This window comes from Tachypleus tridentatus, chromosome 7 (assembly GCF_004210375.1).
Source record: "Tachypleus tridentatus isolate NWPU-2018 chromosome 7, ASM421037v1, whole genome shotgun sequence".
In the NCBI taxonomy this organism is placed as follows: domain Eukaryota; kingdom Metazoa; phylum Arthropoda; class Merostomata; order Xiphosura; family Limulidae; genus Tachypleus; species Tachypleus tridentatus.
In genome coordinates, this window is record NC_134831.1 from 51340882 (window position 1) to 51362139 (window position 21258).

General features: G+C 32.8%; 1 protein-coding gene across 3 annotated transcripts in view; it reads right to left on the reverse strand.

Annotated features, from left to right (window-relative positions):
* The window catches only part of LOC143257993 (tetraspanin-33-like), a 64043-nt gene that overhangs the window by 12075 nt on the left and 30710 nt on the right, over positions 1-21258 (reverse strand). For all 3 annotated transcript variants that reach the window (XM_076517036.1, XM_076517034.1, XM_076517035.1), the window contains exons 3-5: positions 19884-20072; positions 7949-8128; positions 3661-3789 (exon numbers count right to left, since the gene is read on the reverse strand). In XM_076517036.1, the coding sequence (XP_076373151.1) occupies positions 3661-3789; positions 7949-8128; positions 19884-20072 (498 nt within the window). The remainder of the gene's footprint in view (positions 1-3660; positions 3790-7948; positions 8129-19883; positions 20073-21258) is intronic.

Sequence of the window (21258 nt, forward strand, 5' to 3'; positions counted from 1 at the left end):
CCACTACTTGATAATTTACAGGAAAAAAACTACAATGGTGGGCTAATGATTCTGTATTTGTAATAAAACCAAAAAGTTTGATTTGCAAAAGGAGTGAAGATTATTAAATAACAGGCTTGTGCTACTGTGTGTGCTCCCCACCCTGTAACCAATACCAATGTATAAAAAAACTTAATTGCAAGTCGAGTGTATCCTCAAGTTTAAATGTAACACAGTAAGTTAACTCTTAACTTAACCTAAGTAACAATAATAAACTGCATTATAAATAGTGTGTTCCCTTATCACGTGGGCAAATTATACACGATTAACTAACTCACTGGAAAGCTTAAACAAATATTTAAATATTAAATAAAACATTCGTCATAGACTTAAAACGCTAAAATCAGTAGTGAGATTAGTCTTGTCTGCACAACAAGCTCACGTGGTTCGATATCTTTGCCCCGGCAGACTCTAAGCTCACCTCAGACTAGGCAGCCTAACTCGATGGTGAAGTCATTGGGATCTGGAACTCCATGACTTCTGAAATTCTTGAAGCAGCTCATCCATCATCTCGGTGGGAGGTTATGCTTCGCTAGCTATATTTCTCTTCTCCCAGTAGGCAGGGAAAACATACAACACAACCTACAGAACCTTTTCCTGAAGTAAATTTCATCCACCTATTGCAGTGTCTCCCTTCTCACTGATGGGCTAGCTTGGTTCCTTTCTTTTCAGACATACTTATAACCCACAAGCTATCAATATTAACGTTGGCAAGCACTTTATATAATACACTTGCCCTTCTTATTCAGATTTTTGCTTATCCTCCAATAGATCATACACCATTTGACATGTAAATAATATGATCTCTACCCATGCTCGTGAGCACCCTTATCATCTTCTTAATAAACCAGAATAGTTTTTTTCAGTCCCTTCCATAAGCGTTTATATTCACAATTACATAGGGTTGCATCCTTGTCACAGCACCAAAATTATTTGCTTGCCTTCTTTATTCTGTGGTATTTTGAGGATTTCAAAAAGCATAAAAATTAACATCAGTAAAATAAGCTTATGATTATGAAAAGTAACTATGAATACACAAATAATACAAAAGCATTAAGAAACAATACACATTGTATTGTTTCTTAACGCTTTTATATTATGGTAAATTTATTTGGTTAGTGTGTGTGTGTTTTTTTTATAGCAAAGCCATATCGGGTTATCTGCTGAGCCCACCAAGGGGAATCGAACTGCTGATTTTAGCGTTGTAAATCCGTAGACTTACCGCTGTACTAGTGAGAAACTATTTGAATATAAATCAGCAGTTTGCAAAAACTCCAATACCGGAAGAGAGATATGTTGTGAAATGTGTAATATCTCGATGATTTTTGTCAAAGCAGAAATGTTCAGACCTGCAAAAAGGAATTTCATGTGAATTGTACGTAGTTATATTTCCTAATGGGTGTGACAGTGGTGCCACAAATAATGAGACAGGACACACACGGATTTACATTTTGACAGTTTACGGAAAACAAACATTAAAAGTTCTATTGCACAACGGAAGGTAAGTAATCGTATGTTCATATGTGCACGAGAAACAAAAAGTTGTGTGACTGTCAAGAAAGAAAAAACATTATTGCTTGTGCTCCCTTGTAATTTATATTCCTATAAAAAGTACAAATAGTGTCCACAAGTAAAATTGTAACACGTGAAGTTAACTATCAATTAATCTTACTAAGTAACAATCGTTAATACGCTATAAATGTCCTCCGCTAGGACACAGTAAGTCTTCGTTTTACAACGCTAACATCAGGGGGTTGACTACCCTCGGTGGACACAGAAGATAGCACGATGTGGCTATGCTATAAGAAAACAAATACTGTCAATAAATATCTGTGCTCTTCTATCCTGTGGAGCAAATTAGCATTGTAAAGTATTAAGGGATAAGACAGTGTGTGTCAATCGTGTTGGCAAATATAAATGTGATACATCTCGACATTTGATTAATATCTAAATTTAAATTACAATTTAACTCAGATTCAGGCTATTTCAAATTGTAATAAACAACAATAAGTCGGAGGTTCGTCCGAGATAAATGTAAATTAAAAAATATAACAATATCCGTGGTGAGTAGAGCACAGATAGCCAGCCAGCCCTTCAGGTAGCCTTCTACTTAATGACGAACAACAACCAGAATAACAATTTTATCACTTGATCCTGTAATAGCTCTATTAAATTTTTTTGTTTTTTTGTAAAATCACGAATGTTTTTAAGCATCATTTAATTTAAGATGTGTATAGAAGAATTTAAAGATGTACGTTAGGCTTATTTTTTTAAACTGCAAGTTCTGTTATCGTTTGTGACAGTTTATCTAATTAATGTTTTACGTATTTGTTTGAGCATACGCAAGTACAGTTTGTACATGTGGAACGACAGTAACCAGTCTGAGCTAGTAAAGTGTCCAGAAGCAAAGGATTATTCAATAATTTCAGAAGTTTTTGTCATCTCGCTGCGGTTTGATAAAATAAACGCGAGGATCATTCCAAATGTTATGCAATTATTTTAAGCACATTTTATTTATTCATTCATTACAGAATACGAAGACTCTTTTCTATGTACTGTAACAGTTAAACATTTTTATCATCATTGATAATTTCAGTGTTCTTAAAACTTCTATTCCTGCCAATCAGATAATGTTCCCACATATTTGGTAGTTGCATGTCAGTTTTTATATTTGTCAAACAAATTCCTTATTTTTAATATGATTGTTGAAATAAGCATCTTGAAACCAACCTTGTTTAATAGTTATTAATAAAATCCCCAAACCTTATTACAATTACTAATATAATTCTGAATATGCTCATTTATTTTAATAAATCCATGATCACGTAATTCAAAACAATTATCTACATTTCTAGGTCTTGGTGGTTCTGACCGTTTCTTTTAAGTTAAATGTTACAATAATTTTACTTTTAATAGTCAGTTGTTTTAGAATAAACTATACTATACATACAAACTTTTGTTGAAAAACAAGTAAAATGACAATAAGATTCAGTTCCAAATTTGCAAGTGTAATTCATGTTCTATACGTTCCCAAGTTATCGAAGATACATATTAAATCTTTTAGCGGATTTATTCTTAAAGGTATCACTAGAGACCGCCATTATAAAACACTGTTACCCACTAAACAGTCCAATCAAATTATTTCCACTGTGAATCGATATAGAGAGATGAATTGGTATTCTAATTAAGGTCAAAATACTCTTCAGCTCATTGTTTGAATATAAATGTTGGTAATCGATGTTAACCTGAGCTTCTGTTCAGGGCTTGTTTTAATGACAAATTAACATAGGTTTGTTTTCTAAATAATCGTACTTAGTTTTACGTAAAACAACTACTGGCTCTTTCAATTTTCTCTCAAGTCAAAATAAAAAAAAAATAAAAATTCATATTTTGCGTAATATCTTGAAAAAGACTATCAATTTCTAGTGTTAAACTTTACATAGTCTGAGCTCATTTTAAGAATGTGTTGTCATTATTATTATAAATATTTCGTCCATTAATATCTATTTAATACCACATATAGTTTAATGGAAACAAAGAATATTTCACAATTTTTTTTGCAATTGAACTTTTTTTCTAAACAAACTGGATGCTTACTAATTTAATTGTTTTTAAACTTACCGTAGTAAACTTGCAACACGAAAAAGGCACAGCACATCGTTCTGGACTTTTATTAGCCCAAGAACAGTTGAAATATGGATTAATGGACCAATCTCTGTAACCAGCTAAGCCCACACCACAACACTGAAGCTGCAACAACATAAAACAATTGGAAACGTACAGGATATCACAACTCTTATATAATGTTTTAACTATACCAATACTCAAACAATTATCAATTTGCTATCTTTCTATTCAGGAACAGCAGCGTACGACTTTTTTTTTTTTTTGTATTCTACTAATGTTTAAAAACTTAAATGTTTTCAGCATTTTAATCAATTACATAAAACAAGTTTATAATAATGATAATAAAACCGTTAAAGTATTGGAAATTTCAGTTAAACATTACTGCAAACAGTAAAGAGATTAAAACACAACAAAACTGATTTATATTTTGACGTTGCAAAATTATTTTCTCTTTCACTACAGGTAAAAGTGAAAATATGATCTTTACTGTAGACATATAAAATAATTAAATAAATTGTACTGTATTTATTATCGAATAATAGATTAGGATTTACTCATCTAAATTAGTTTAGATTATTATATGATGAATTAAAAAGGACTCAAAACTCCCTAAATCTTATTTATGCATCACCGTTATAAAAGTTCCAACTGTATTTCTTTTATTTGCTGACCCAAGCTGTGCTGATGAGCCTTGAGTATGCGAAACTGAAATCTATAGCAGAGGGTACGGCAAATCAGGGAATACATTTGACCTCTACGACACAGATTCTCTTTTCCATTTTACATTTGGTGAATGAGAAAAGAAGTATATAACATACAAGTAGAATAATTAAACAATTTGTCTATTTATAATATTGAATAATAAATTAGGCGTAATTGCTTGTTGATATTCATACACCTAAATTAATTTTGATTACCATATTATGAATTAAAAGGGTTAAAACATATAAAAGTGGATTTTGGTCATTTAATGTTTGTCGATAACAGTAATACATATGGATCATAACTTCATGCAAAATATAAATAAAACAATATTTAAGTCTGAATTATGAAGAAAAAGTTTACAAATGAACAAGATAATAATCTTTCCTGAGAAGTACTGTCATTATCGTATAGCACCGTAAGCATATAACATTTCCAAAGACAATGAGGCATGTTTGAACATTAAAATATCAGCGTAATGAGCACTAACACATGATGTATAACTTAGTAGCTGTGGAACTTTGGCACTAAAAGACAATCGTTTTACAAAACAATAGCTACACCAAGACATCATAACACTAAATGTAATATTGTCCAGTACCAAGAATGTCAGCATTATTCCTTTGAAGATCAATTTCCTTTACCAGTTTGTTTGTTGCGTTTCGCGCAAAGCTACTCAAGGGCTTCCCACAATAATCAGTCTTAATTTACAAGATAGACCAGAGGGAAGGCAGGCAGTCGATACCATCCACCGCCATTACTTGGAAAAGTGTTCATCAACGTTGTAATGGGATTGACTCTCCCATTATAACGCAGATCTGAAAGAGCGAACACGTTCAGTAAAAAAAATTCAAACTCACGATTCATATATAGTGTTTCAAGTGTCTGAATCCTTTGTTCGACTTACAATGATTCTATAGAAAACTATATTTCAATAGACTTAACTACTCTGTATTTATTATCATTATTTCTTATAGTACAATACAAACTACATTTTATGACATTACAAATATAATTACAATAAACACCATTTGTAATGTTAAAATGCAATCGTAATGATTTTGTGATATAAAAATATTTTAAGTTTGTCTTATAAGTTTGGCCAAATGAATCACAGATTTTCACATATAGATTAAATATGCTGGTATGTTTATAATACACTATGAACGCAACTGAAAAATTTAAAAATGTTTCTACTAAAAAATAAAATTTTTATCTATTAGTTAAATAATTTAAGAATATCGACGTACGAATTGGTGGTAAGGGTATCTTTAAACAAACGCATTTCTGCTGACAAATTATTTTATCAATCGTTTCAAGCACAATTTTCTTCGTTTTTCGATAGTGAACCCGTCATGCGTTAAAACAGTTTTCACAGTATTAAAATCCAAAACCGATAAGATTTGATCTCAATTTCCTGTGAACCATGATAATGTTTTACTAAATTTGGTATTCCGTGTTTTTGATCGAAGGTTTTTCAATGCTCAAAGCTCAGAATTTATTGACTTTATTTGTTTCACGCTAAACATATAACTGAATGTTATAGTCCTTTCCTTTTGGTAATTTTTAGAATGGAGATTTCGACATGACATATCAAAGTTATCAAGTAGCATGAAAACGGTGATGGAGCACAAAGCAAACAAGTTCTTCGGTTGTTTTGTAAATATGTTATGATCTATTCTTACTTTAATGTTATTTCACTAACAATATTGATCAAACGTTTAATATATACTTTATTTTCCTTTTTAAATATATATTTTGTCTTATGTACAAATAATTTTCTGAAAAGGATTATTTTGCAGTGTTATCTTAGTACATGGATTTAAGACAGTCCTAGAACTCTAAAACTGGCCAAGCCTCCGTGGATATTTTTCGTTTTACTGTCAAAAATATCGCTAACAACAACGGTATCTAGCTACTAAATTAATGTATTATAGAAACGAGCAGTATTTAAATTAGCTGTATTAATCAGTGAACTATTCTCAGTTCTGATCTATTTAAGTGGTAAGCGAGTTGCACTGAAAGTGGTAGACTACCATTGATCAAAGTGATGAGAATTATCTCACTGACGCCAAGGTCAAAGCCTCGTACCTACTCTGAAAAAAACAAACAAAACGGGAATAAATAGCCAATAACACAACAAACTATGTTTGATCTTGGACATGATCAACAACACAACACCACACATACATCTTCTAAGTTTACCAATGTGTACTATGGGGTAAAAAAAACTTGCGACAGTGTCACTAAATCTGCGCCTTTGTCGTAAAACTTTCTGTGGAATTAAATTCAACCTAAAAACGCTAAAAATAGAGTTTAAGATCTATCATACAGCCCAAAACATTGAGGCCTGGCCTGTGAGAGCACTGTTAAATATACTGTATCTGAAATCTCATAAAATATGAAACAATGTCAGGATCTTCATGTTTTTGTATCAAGATTACGCTAATCAGATATATATCATCTTCTAATGTTATCAAAATGATGGTTATATAATGTCACGATCAATAATTTATATCTTAATAAGTTCATTGGTTAACATATTGCATGCAATTATCACATCTTTAATGTGTCAAATGTTGTCTTGCAAATACTTTAAAAATAATATTTGATGGTAAATTTCCAGTAGCTGAACTTTAGAAAAAGAAAAGCATGTCTAGCTAACTCAGTTCCACGCTAACTAAACCATTTTCAACGCGCATTATTAAATACATTACTTGACGTAACTCACGTTGACCTTACTTTTATAATATTAACTTGTAAGGTCACTATCACGACCTGGCGTTTTCAGTCTCAAGCACGTGATCAAAGTCGATAAACCAACGTCATAAAATAAGTAACCAGTGCCAGTGCGACCGAGGTGCAGCATTTGCACAGCATGGCAGGTTCTTGGGGGCATAACTGTGTAGAATTCCTTTTAATCGCGGAAGAGCAGTAATGAAGAGTGGGAGGCATAGTCAACAAGACGACAAAGCATATCATATGTAAAATAACATTATTATTCATTGAGTTAGCACAAATTAACGTAATTTGTAATGATTATAAAACGATCACCTTCACGATCTTATTACTCGAATCACAAAAATATTTGCTTTTGAAATTCGCGAAAGCTACACGAGGGCTATCTGCGCTAACCGTCTGTAATTTAGCAGTGTAAGACTAGAGGGAAGGCAGCAAGTCATCACCACCCACCGCTAACTCTTGGGCTACTCTTTTACCAATGAATAGTGGGATTGACCGTACATTATAACGCCCCACGGCTGAAAGGGCGAGCTTGTTTGGCGCGACCGGGATCCGAACCCGCGACCTTCAGATTAAGAGTCGAAAGCCTTAACCCACCTGGCCATGCCGGGCCTCACAAAAATGAAAAAAAAATACTAATTATAACTTATAAGTTACTCAGAGTCAAGAGTTATCTGATTAATATCGTCATCAGGTGCAGAAAAGGTCTGTATACCATCTCGAAATACGTCATTGCATTTTATTTACTTTCACTGAATGATTTATTTAACACAAAATGATTTTCTTTTTCTGCACTTAACGTTTCTTATGAAAGCCACACATGCTACTTGTTACTTACAGAGCTTTGAACGTAATTGACAAGGTGCTCCAGTTCTGAGTCCTCTCGGTACATGACCAGGGCATGACGTAGAAGGGGCTCGGGGCTGATGTTCAGATTTATGTCTGTGTACATCACTAGTACCACAAGAGTCCCGATTGATACCAGTACCACCACTAGCAGCACAAGGGTAATAACGTACTGTAAAGGAAAAATGGATAATGTTAGAAAACGTGGTAATATATATCTTACAGTGATATTTAATAGAATATTTGTCTGAAAAATTGAAAAATAAAATACGTTAATCACTTTCTTGACTTTTCTAGAGTTTCTTCCTTAAACATGATTATTTTAAAATTTCACTGAAGATAGAAACATGCACAAACAACTAGTACATGATTTCCTCCGAGTTACAGTGTGTTTCATTCACTCGAAGCTTCTACAATGCTTTAGAAACAGACCACACTCTTTTGAAGAGTGCTTTAATTAATAAAGTTATGTTATTTTTAAACTAGCCAGTTAAGTAAAGGATGCTACTTTAAAAAAAAAAAAGACTAATCTTTGTTTATTTGTTGAATTTCGCTCAAAGCTACTCGAGAGCTATCTATGCTAGCCGTTCTCAACTTGAAAGTTATAAACTAGAGAAAAGGCGGATAGTCAACACCACCCACCGTTAACCTTTTCGCTACTATTTACCAACAAAAAGTGGAATTGATCGTAACCTCATAATACAACATGGTTGAAAGGCGAGTATGTCAGGTGACCGTAATCAAACTTGAAACCTACAAGTCAAGCGCTATAACCACCAGGCCATGTTAATAAGTAATTACACAATATCAGATTTTTAGTACATTAGTAAACAAAGTAACGTATATTTTTGCATCTGCAAATGTAAGTATTTTCATCCTACACTGAATCTATCTTTTCATATGAAAATTACAATTTGTTTTAGAATTTTCGTGAAGTTACACAGACTGTTTAGGGATGGTTATATTTAATTTTGAGATAAGAGGCCAAAAGAAAGGCAGCTAGTCAACAACACCAACCGCCAAGATTTACACCATAATTGTTTGCCCACATAGTAGAATTTTATCGACTCTAATAATACACACGAGGCCCCAAGGATAGTAGCATGTTTTGGTAGCAATGTGGCATGAAATATGAATGTTTAGGTTCACTAGGCCACGCCCATCCCATTACATACATAACTACAGTTAGATAGTCAAACTCGATAAGCTTGTGATTTCGAAGGCAAAGGAATTAACGTTAAACCTGCCATTTCGTGTATATAGATATATACGTCTTATTTAACAAGTCATACGTTTTCGGTATATTGAAGTTAAATGCTTATTAGTTATATTAATATTTTTTCCGCTTTTTGTACCCTTCAGATGCCACGTATTAACAGTCTACAATTATGATAATCTGAAAAATCACTGATAAAATTCGTTTATATCAAGAGAGAGAAACGTCATAATTTATAGACAGTATAAAATAAAATTTATGACAGTATTTTATACTGTCATAAAATAGACAGTAACTAAGTTCGGCTACAGGCAATATTAATACAAAATGTCGATAATCTATACATAATGTTAAGTGTTCGAATAGATAGATGGTCATGAGGTTCGGATACAGACAATTTTAAGATTAAATATCCATGGTCTATACACATAGTTAATTATTATAGTTGTATGAAAAAAGTTTTGTTTTTAATACTATCTCTTTCTGCTCATTCGAACACTGTAACAATGAGATACGTTACTTGTAAATTATGCACAGCAACTATTCATAATGCTATATATTACAGATAAGTTCTGAATATTTGTTTTTGAATTTCGCAAAGCTACACGAGGGCTATTTACACTAACCGTCTCTAATTTAGAAGTGTAAGACTACATATAAGGCAGGAAGTCATCACCACCCACCGCCAACTCTTGGGCTACTAACCGTCTCTAATTTAGAAGTGTAAGACTATATATAAGGCAGGAAGTCATCACCACCCACCGCCAACTCTTGGGCTACTCACTTACCAACGAATAGTGGGATTGGCTGTCACGTTATAAAACTCCAACGGCTAAAAGGGCAATCGAGTTTAGTGTGACGGGGATTCAAACCAGCGACCCTCAGATTACGAGTCGAACGCCTTAACCACTAAGCCATGCCGTGCCAGTACTGAGTATCTTCAAACATACTGTCAAAACGTTCTTAGGAGTTACAACGACTTATAACGTTACGCCTACAGCGGTATTTATGTATTTGATGAGCTTTTCATTCACTAAAACATTTACAGATTTAAAATGCAGTTTAATTAAATGACAGCGAATATTCTAGTAAACTTTGAGGAATAAAATAAAACAAATTATACCTGTAAAGAATCGTGATATAATGCTAAAAAATATTAAGCCTCAACTCATAAGAAAAGAATGTATATATGAGGTTTCTGGTGTATTCTGAATCAAAAAATATTTTAATTTCAAAAATTTTGAAATAAAAATCGTCGAATCATATTAGTTGCTCGATTAACATACTCGGAACAAATTACACGGATAAAATAAATTCAAGAGAGTGCAGCAATAACACTATGTAACACAAGTTTTGTTCCTGGATAGTATTGGTTATTTCTTAATTGCTTACGTTGTAAAAGTACAGAAAATGGCCATTATTCCCTTCAAACTTTGCTTTTGTGACCTGCATAATGAAATTTAGAAATTAACCTAGTTTCTATGTAAAAACGGGCAAATTTGCACATTTTCATTTGATAAGGTCTGAATAAAACAACATATAAATAAAGACTTACACGTATTTATACTAAAGTTATACAAAAATGAACAAAATGTTTAGAAGTGGATAGTTTTTTCGAGATTTGCGACTGTAATGTAAATCACTTTCATGTATCAGCACCCAGATATAATCTCCCATCATGTTTTTGTTATATGCTCCTTGGTAGCGGTATTCATTGAGGTCTCTTTGGTTAAAGTAGTATGGGTTTCTCTCACCAGCTGCAACTCTGAAATTGTAATCTGGATCTTCAACATTTACCTCCTCTTCTGATTTGCTGCTCTCTTCTGAAGATGGCTGCTTTCTCTCTGGCGGAGAGAGTACAGGGAGCTCAGGGCAGTGTAGCACTAGAGCAATGGATGATGGAAGTTCTGGATACATGATAGCAGATGCATTCTTGCCACCCCGACATTTGGAAGGGTCTACCATGCAGAAGTAGCAATTGCTTGAGTGGTCAGTGGGTTCACGCCAAATTCTTGGAATAGCGAACTTCATGGCTCTCTTTTCTCATACAAAAAACAACATAAAATTATTATGAAGAATAAATTTATTTCATGCACAACTAATGTGTTGGAGGTTCATGCAAAATATTTTATATGTGATATATTATTATTCTATATTATTGGAAATTTAAAAAAAATTAAAAGATTTAAAAAATTTTAAAAGGTCTAAAATTTATATAATATAAAATCTTACTATTCAAGCAAGCAAAAATTGTCCGTCTTACCTTCTAGAGTTTTTTTTGTTTTTTCCAGTGCTCGCAAGTAAAATGAAGTGCCCAGGGTTTGTATTGATCCCCGACAGGCATGCCGAAATATGCCTTGTAGGCTTCACACATTTTAGCAGATGCTGTCACAGAGTACGTTTGCGCTTTTGTCTTGATAAATTGACCAGATACATAGCAGAATGCGTCTGGAGAATGCTTTTAGCTTCTTGATGCCATCCCTGATAAAATCAGATAGGTCTATGTATTCACTTTGGCAGCTAGAAATAAACTGAAGTGGTGAGCCCCCTATATATATTATATATATTAGTATGGAAAGTTCTAGAAAATTCTAAAAGGTTCTTGAAAATTCCTGTAAGTTCGAGAAAATTCTCTTTCAACTACTCAGCACTGAATCTACATGGAATGTTCTGGAAAATGGGTAAGTTTGAAAATTTGATTAACCAAGTCACAAAAGCAAAGTTTGAAGAGAAAAATAGGTCTTTTCCATTTACCTTAGGCATAAGCAATTGGGAAATAACACTTTCTGCCTAAAAACAAGAAAAAGTAAAAATTTTGTTACATGGTGTAATAGAAGAACAGCACAATTTTCTTTGTGTAATGTTTCCAAAAACAGTAAATATATATATACAATCATTAAATTTATATGTACAAAAAGCGTACAAAATAGTTTATTGAGGACTACACTTGATCTAAAATTACACAGAATGAAATACTGCATTGACAAATGAAAATTATAGTCACAAGTCAGTGATTCAGTATTATAAATGAAACTAAGTTTGAACAGAAAGCACCTATTCATAATGACTCTAACAGTTTAAGCTTATTTATAATGGCAAAAGAAAATTTTTAGCTTCATCGGTACGATTTGCTTGTATAAAATGTAATTACAAAAAGGATTAGACGTTTTGTTTAAATATACACTCACCAAAGCGTCGTAGTTGCCTTACACCTTATTAAAATAGCTATAGAAAATTTAAAGATTTAATAACATACACGGGATAATACCATTATAAATCTCATATTTTTCTCTGTTTTTTTTATTATCTCCCCTGAAAGCAATAATGTTAAAATTTATTTTAGAATGAACACTAATTTGTTTGTTTGTTTAGAATTAAGCACAAAACTACACCAGGGGCTATAAGTGCTTTGCCCACCAAGAGTATCAAAACCCAGCTTCTAGCGTTGAAAGTCCGATGAGAGTTTTTCCTTTATTAATACTTTCTCATAGAGGGGGCTATAAACATAAATACATCATATTCTAAGAGCAAATTATGTTAATGACATTACAAACCAACAAAACACAAAACTAATTACAATATTTGTATTGAAATACACTGACCGGAAGGTACTGATGAGACATTTGTTAACTGACAAGAACATAACATATCACTACAACTTATAGTACATCCCTGTAGAGTAGACCCTCACTCACCGAATGACCATGATCCCTGTAAATATAAAAGTCTTTGTACTTGAACCGTAGGAAATAAACATATATTTTACTTTTAAGCCGAGCTTTAAAGAAATTTACAAACTGTGCACAAATATATGTCGAAATATTAACACGTGCAGAATATGCCACAATTTTTTCCAAACACAAAAAAGCAAAACATTTTGCGATAACGTGAACTAAAACCAGATAAATATCCAACTGAAGCCGCTAATGATTCACTAAAATACGACCCAAAACTATCTCCAACAAACTAAGCACAAAGTGAATATCTGAAGATATTAGTGCATTGACGTGTCAGTGCAGATGCAAGCAGTTGTATCATTAGCAACATATTTAGTACCTATATATATCTTTGTTTCACTGCGATATACAGTGCCACCACAGAGAGATTTATGACTTAATATATATTTCACTCACTCTTCTGTAAAGAAACAAAAACAATTCGTGTAATGAAATTATTACAAAGGACACAATATTTCGAATAATTAAGCCTTCAGTGTTCCATGGAAACGAATAAACTTGCACAACAGTGTTACAGTTTATAAAGACTCCAAAACCACATCCAACCAAATTTGTATCATCTCCTTCATCCGAAAAATAGACGTTACAGTTACGAAAATGAAACCATCCGATGAGACTGAGCGTATCTCTTGGTACGGTTAACAAGGATTTGAAACTGACGTAGGCTTAAAAGCTTCCAGCACATCTCAAAATTAATGGCTGTTTTCATGAGGAAAAAACACCATAGAAATTGGATTTCCAATAATCTTGCTCAACCACATGTCAGTAAAGTCTCTCGATACAGCTACTATGGACTCATTCGCCCCTTCAGTATGCTGAAGCGTGGTGTTGGAAGCCAACGCCCACATGCAGTGAAAAATCTATACTCTAAGGTTGATTCGTTACATATCGCAGATGCTTCTTGTAATGAACATTGCAGTGTTGGCTAATAGTGCGTATAATCATAGCTGTCAGACTGATCACGGTCGAGATGATAAAGGAATCGTTCCAAACCCAGCTAAGGACCTGCAACACCGTTCTTATAAAGGACTACCTCAGTATATTTGTTACATTCATTTTTCTATTAATTAATGCAATTTTAAATTAGGTTTGGTTTTAATAAAGGTAATTTTTTCCATGATAGAAATATTTTGAGAAGGTTTTAAAGCTCATGATGAATTTTTGAACATATAATATCAGTGGATCCATCTCAGCCTCTTTATTCGTAAACGTGCAATGCACAAGTGTATTAACTAAAGAATATTAAAGATGTCTATTGTTCAATGGTTTATTTAGCGAATAAAAAACACACTGTGAATTCAGTTATACGTTTCTAGTATCAAATTATATGCAGTGAGACCCAAAGAGAGGACAGGGATGTCGAGGAAAATTCAATGGGATGAATTGTTGTTGTTTGTAATTAAGCACTAAGCTACATATATAGCTGTATGTGCTCTGCTCACAACGAGTATCGATATCCAGTTTTTAGCGTTGTCAGTCCGCTGACATGCCACTGCGGGATTGGGGAGCTATTACAGCCGTATAAGATATGCACTATCATTGTCAACATCAGTCAAAAGACAAAGGACAGCGTATGAGAAAATAATATGCCTAACACACTGTGCTATTGCAATGTTATTTCGTTTAATTCACCCCGTATACTCTCCCTCAAACTCGTAAAAATATTTATCGGTTAAATAACATGTGTAATTATCAAAAGTTGACCATGAGGAAATTTGTGTTGTAGCAACGAATTATGAGATTTTTGAACACATTTTTTGATAATTTACTGTATGTAACTCTGTAAAGGATTAACTGAGTATTCGATTTGAATAACCATCTACTCTTGTGCTTGCAACATCACTGTTCATTCCGCTTCAAGTAAAGCAGTCTAACCCCTATCATCGTACTTTTATAGTACAAATATGCTTTTAGTCGATACTGGCATAAAACGTTAGAGTAAGTCACTATATTATAAACTAAATGTAACAGTTGTTTAAGTAAAAGTGAGAGAGGTATGGGATTACGTTTCTCGAGTTTCAGGTGAATTTGCTTTCTCATAAAACATTTCCTTTAAGATTTGCCCGACCTTGTAACCATCATGCAAAATTATCCATTTTCACCCTAGAATGACAGCAGATTTGTAACTCAAAACTACATTTGTTTATCCTGAATAGTTTATGGTTGTAACATTTTATATCTCTCTTTCTAGTTAACCGTTTTTCCCTTGTGAACCGTGTATAAATAAAAACAGTGCTCAGCCTATTTATTGTAATTAATTAAATAATTCATGGACCTGTTGGTGTTCATTGGAAGTTCTCAGTCAAATCTAAACCTTAAACTTTTAGCATCATGCTTCTGGCACACTATATATTTTTAAATTAAAAATGCGTTTAAGAACATAAAATAATAACATGCATCAAGTCAACAATATCATATAACTATTATAACTTAGCTGGCTTTCTAGCTATTGCATAAACTCTTTAACAAATCCATTAAACTCTCTCTGAACGGTTTCACGGAAACTTTCAAATTGAGTGAGCTATGTCTCTTAACCCATAGCGAAAAAAAACAAAAATGTATACACCACTGATAAACGTTTTTTCTCTTTCTATTAGATATCGTCCCCCGCTGATACAGCAGTAAGTCTACGGGTTTACAACGCTAAAATCAGGGGTTAGATTCCCCTCGGTGGATTTAGCAGATAGCCCGATATGGCTTTCCCATATGAAAACACACACACACACACGCCATTGGATATTGCTCTACAGTCGCTCAACGGTATGTGTATGTCTGCTGACTTACAACACTACAAACCAGGGATCGATACCTGTGGTGGCCAGAGCACAAATAACTCCTTGTGAATCTTTGTACTTATCTTCAAATAAACAAAACAAACAAACTAGATATAAATTAGATAAGGTAAAATATCAGAATTATTGATAGAGGTGGGCGTGACAAGTGCATCTCACTTTCTGATCGGTAACTTCATAGACAAAGTAGATTCAAACCTCGGAAAACAATATTTCGCATGAAAACATTTATAATACAGTATTAACAATTTAAGTTAGATTTCCTACTTCAAACAGAGGTGGCAAGCAAGTTATAAAAGGCAGAAAATTTAGAGAACTTACATCACGTTTGTCATATATGGTGAGTTTAAGATTTTATTTAAATATTTTTAGCAAATTAAGACAACTTATAAGATATAAAAACTTGCTTTACAATTTATGTTTTTATACCGCGTTTATTCATACAAATCCATAATATTGAGGATTGTTTTAATTTTTAACGTAAGTCTACAAAAGGGGCTCTGTACCCTAACCGAAGTGAGAGGGTTAAGCATGATTCTCGACATCATTTCACTAATGATAGGTCTGCAGATCGACTGTCATTTGGATAACAATAACTGGTTTAGCTTCACGTAAAATGTACTTCCTCTTGATTACTAGGTTTACGATATTATTGTTAAAATATTTAGGACAGTACGATTTATTAGATAGCAAAAATATATACATAGTATGGAATATACTAATATTTATTAGATAGTAAAAATATACACATAGTATGGAATATACAGATATTTATACTCATACCATTACAGTATTTTTCATTCAGCAAATTTAATTATTTTTTTGCCACAAGAAGAGTGAAAATAATTGAATCTTAGTTATATTTATTATTAACTTTCACTTGCAAAATTTATACGAAAAGTGTTTAAAGATATATAAACATAGAATTCACTTTTCTGAGTGAATATATATTGGTAACTTAAAGATATCAATTTTTTCTTCAGGTCAAAATTTCTTTTCAATTGAGGAATGTCTAAACCATATATTATAAATAAATCTGATGCACAAAATAGGAAATTTAAACAGCAGAAATAATATGCTGAAAGTAGAGAAAGGCAAACTCTTTTTGTTGTTAGTTTTAAAAATAAAAGTGAATATTATCTCAAAGCTTTCCATTCTGGATCTGATGTCAGTAATTGATATGAAACAAGTTTTGTTACTTCGAGTAAATTGGCTGAGCATGAGTAAATGTCTGATGATACCAATAAAAATGAGAATTTCATAGAATATCTCATTACGGAAAAGCAAAATAAATATCTACAGTCATAACAGCTTGTTGGGTTTGAAGGTGATACCTCAACTGATGTATCAGCTGAAGTTAGCCATTAGAGTTGGACCTCTACAACACTCTAAAGATTTTCTTGGATAGATTATCTTCTAAGGTTTTTTGCTGCAGAATGGTAAATATAGAAACATGACTGACTAGATTGGAGTATTGAGTATTAGCCAAGTTTTATACTGTTTTCCATGCCGACTTCTCACCAAGACTCCAGTTGCATAACTCTTTACAATTACAACTACAAAAGGTTGGCTGCAATAACAGACTGGAAGAAACATGATTATAGAGCACGAGGGAAATGTTCATCATAAGAAATGCCACACTGAATGGTGTCAGCTTTAGTTATTTTGGAGTAAACTCCAATATTGATTTGCAGCTTGAGAAGAATATTCTTTCATGAGCAGCCAAATGAAAAGATATCCTAATGAGAACTATAAATGTCTTTTTCTTTTTGAGAAAGGTAGCTCTCATGGAGCATCACAAAGGAGTGGTACACCTGATAATATTTTATTTTTAATGATTTGGCTATTCAATCATCTAGAAAGTTAAAAAATCTAACCAAGCAGGTTAGCGTTTCAAGTTCCCTTGTCACGCGAGTTTAAGAATGAATTCATAGTAACTTGTGCTCAGCAGATAAATGATTATTTAAAAGAAAAGCGTTGCAACAAACCATTTTGGTATCATAGCAAATGCAACGCCTAATTCAGCTCATCTAGAACAGACAAATTTTATCCTGAGGTATGTGTCCATGCCATAAGAATGTTTGTTCTTTCTAATTCAAGAAAGGTTTCTAAGATTTGTCGATTGCAATAAGAAGATCGTTGCTGATATTTCTAACCTAATATATAATTGAATATGATAATAGGTCCAACATGGCTGGTGAACATAACGGTGCTCAAGCTCTATTGTTAAAAGTTAAACTTCTTGCTAAATTCGCACCGTGTGATTGTCATATTTCAAATTATTATGAAGTACAAGCAGTAGAAAAGCACAGACATTCTCTAGGATAGTTGAAAAGCTTTGCAATTTATTTAGTTGCATCCTACAACAATGGAGCTTTCTTCTCAAGAGTATAGGCCGTTCTCTTCATGAGATTTCGGGTATATGATGAACAGACAAGAGTGGATAGTATCAGCTAGATATTTTGCAGCTGATCTTCCTGGGAATTTGAATGCACTAAAAAAATTCTTCAACTCAGTCTTACATTCCAAACAAAAACTGAAGTCCAGTGTCTAGCTAATAATGTGCAGTACTTTTCTTGCATAATGATGGCTCCGATCTCGCTAAAGGTAGTAGTAATCATCGATCAGCACAATTAAGTACTGCAGTAAAGTTACCATTGATATTGAAGTGGCAGCACTGAAAGTCCTCTTACTGATTTAAAAATACTGTGTGAACATTGTAGGTCAATTCTTAATGAAGCTACATTGGTTGTAAATAATATGAATCCTTTGCTACAATCGCCTGCAAAACAGAAAACATTTCCAAAGTATTTTCATGATTAAAATAAAGTTGACCTTTTGCCTCATTGTTAAGAAAATGAACCTGTAGAGGAAACAAAATTTAGATGACAAATATTTTATAGGATCATAGATTCAGTTACTGCTGGGCCTATTACAAGATATATAGAAGTCATGGATATTAATCAGGCTTTTTCTATTTTTGTGGCAATACTAAGATATATCAGAGAACAATCTGTACTTAAAAACTAAGGAGCTTCATGTCCATTAGAGATCTGATTTGTTAGAAGACTTAATGAAAGAAATGAAACATGTAAATGGCATCCATAAAGATAACATTGGAGGTACTGCAGTAAACTCTATAGATTTTCTAAGCAAACTGCAGATATTAAAGTTTCATCCACTTTTCCCATATGTTTCTGCATCCTTTTGCATTTTATACACAATTCCAAAAAATGAAATTGATTAAAAAATTATCTACCCTCCACTATTTTCCAAGACCGACTGGCAGATCTGGGGAACTTTACAACTAATAACCAATTAAACTACACTATGGATTTCAGCAAAATCATTGAACGCTTTGCCAAACAGAAAGCAAGGAAAGTACACTTCTGACAATAAATATTATCAAATAAATAATTGCATGGCCTAATAATGATAAACCAAATTATGCAGTAAAATGGAAGAAAACTATTAACCTGATTTGTATGTAACCAGTTTTATCTTATTTTATCTTAATAACTAAACTTTTAAATGCAATTAAGTATTGCTTCTATATATTCACAGTGTTTAATAAACACGACACTCATTATACGAATATATTTTTATATTTATTAATTTTATTCTTTAATCAGTGATTTTCTGACTTTCTCTTAAGCAGTAACGTGTTTGAGTTTTAGTACATTTGTCAAATATATAGTTATAGAATTAATAATTCATTCCTTAATAATGTTTTGTCCATTTTCATCTGAGGAGTTTGTGGAAATGATATTATTATTGACTTGGACATATATTCAAATTGCTTGTTTTGATACAACGAATAAAAATTGCATAATAAAATGCTGATTAAATACACATTCTGTTATAAAATAAGCCTTAACCTTCATAATTATTCATAAACTGTTGTACTGAATTAAAAAAAAAAAAACTAGCAACTAACAAATACATAACAAAAACAAAATATTTTAGTAAGAGATATATATGTCATGGTAAATCTATCAAGATAATATGTAACATTGCATGTTTTCAACCTAAGATTGGATAAATTATCCTATTAAGGAATTACAAATTTCAGCTTGTTTATAATTGTTTGATACATGCATATCTGGGTCCTAGGGAAGAGGGGGAGCACATATCGTTGAGGAAATTTTTAAGACATATCCTGGCAATGTTATCTATTTTTACCGTTTTTAAAAGGCACGTATTCTCCCTCAGCGCCCCCACACATCCAGAAGTGGCTGTAAAAAAAACTGCTGTTCCAACAAGCATCATTGCAATAGACGGATCAAGTATGACGTGGAACACGTGTCTCACTGGTTGCATGTTGTCAACGTAAACGTAGAGTCCCATGGCTACCATGGCTACTCCTAGTACCTGGGAATCAAAGATCATTGTTGAAAGGATAAAAACCCAATTTATTTTTGTCTGACAACTGTTTTAAGTATTATCTACGAAAAATACTCATTTCAAACAAAGATCATAAATCACATTGCAAGATTCACGTTATCGAACTGGTACGTAGTATTTATTGTCCCAAAATAAAGAATATGACTAAAACTGAGAATTATGAAATGCTGAAGCATTGTATCTATATCTTATATATCTTTTTGTATCGTAATTTGTAACCCAATTGAAATGAAACAGTCACAAAATAAGTTAATATTTCAGCAGAGCAATAACTTATTCATATCTTATCTCGAGCATAACTGTTTATTTGTTTGTTTGAATTTCGCGCAAAGCTACACAAGGGCTATCTGTGCTAGCCATCCCTACTTTAGAAGTGTAAGACTAGAGAGAAGTCAGCTAGTCATCATCACCAATGGCCAACCCTTGGGCTACTATTTTTACCAACAAATAGTGGGATTGACCGTCACATTATAACGCTCCCATGACTGAAAGGGCGAACATGTTTGATATTGCTGTGATTCGAACTTGCGACCCTCAGATTACGAGTCGAGCGCCTTAACTACCTAGTCATGTCGAGCCCTAAAGCATGATGAAATAATCTACAATGCCAGACAGTAACAGCGTAAAACAATGAATCAATAAAATAGCATTGCGGTAAGACGTTACCCTGGATTTTATTCACCCAACAGATAACATCGTAAGTTGATTTATAAGTTACAAGGAGAAAGTTTCGAATGTAAGTATTGATTGGAATAATAGAGAGATCAATATAACTATTTTTATTTATGTTTTACTTTTGAGCATGTGTTCGACTGTTTAGTGAACAGTTTATTTACTATAATAAACTATTCATACAGTTAGACCAACAAATTCGTTACAGTTGTAATCATAAAACTGTTTAATATTTGGGGTGTATTAATTTGGGATTCTTTATCTAGAAAAAATGATGAAAAAGTGATAGTGCTCTACCTTTGTTACAGTCTGTCAACTGCAAAGAACAACTAGCGTACATAAAGTACAATAACTCCTTAAAGAGAAACTTTTGGTGAACTAATTGATCTGTTGCACTTATAAAACTCAAAATCGAACCTTATATAGAAACTTTTTTTAAGAAAGTTTAATAAACAGGCACATTTCAGTTAGTTTACTAAGC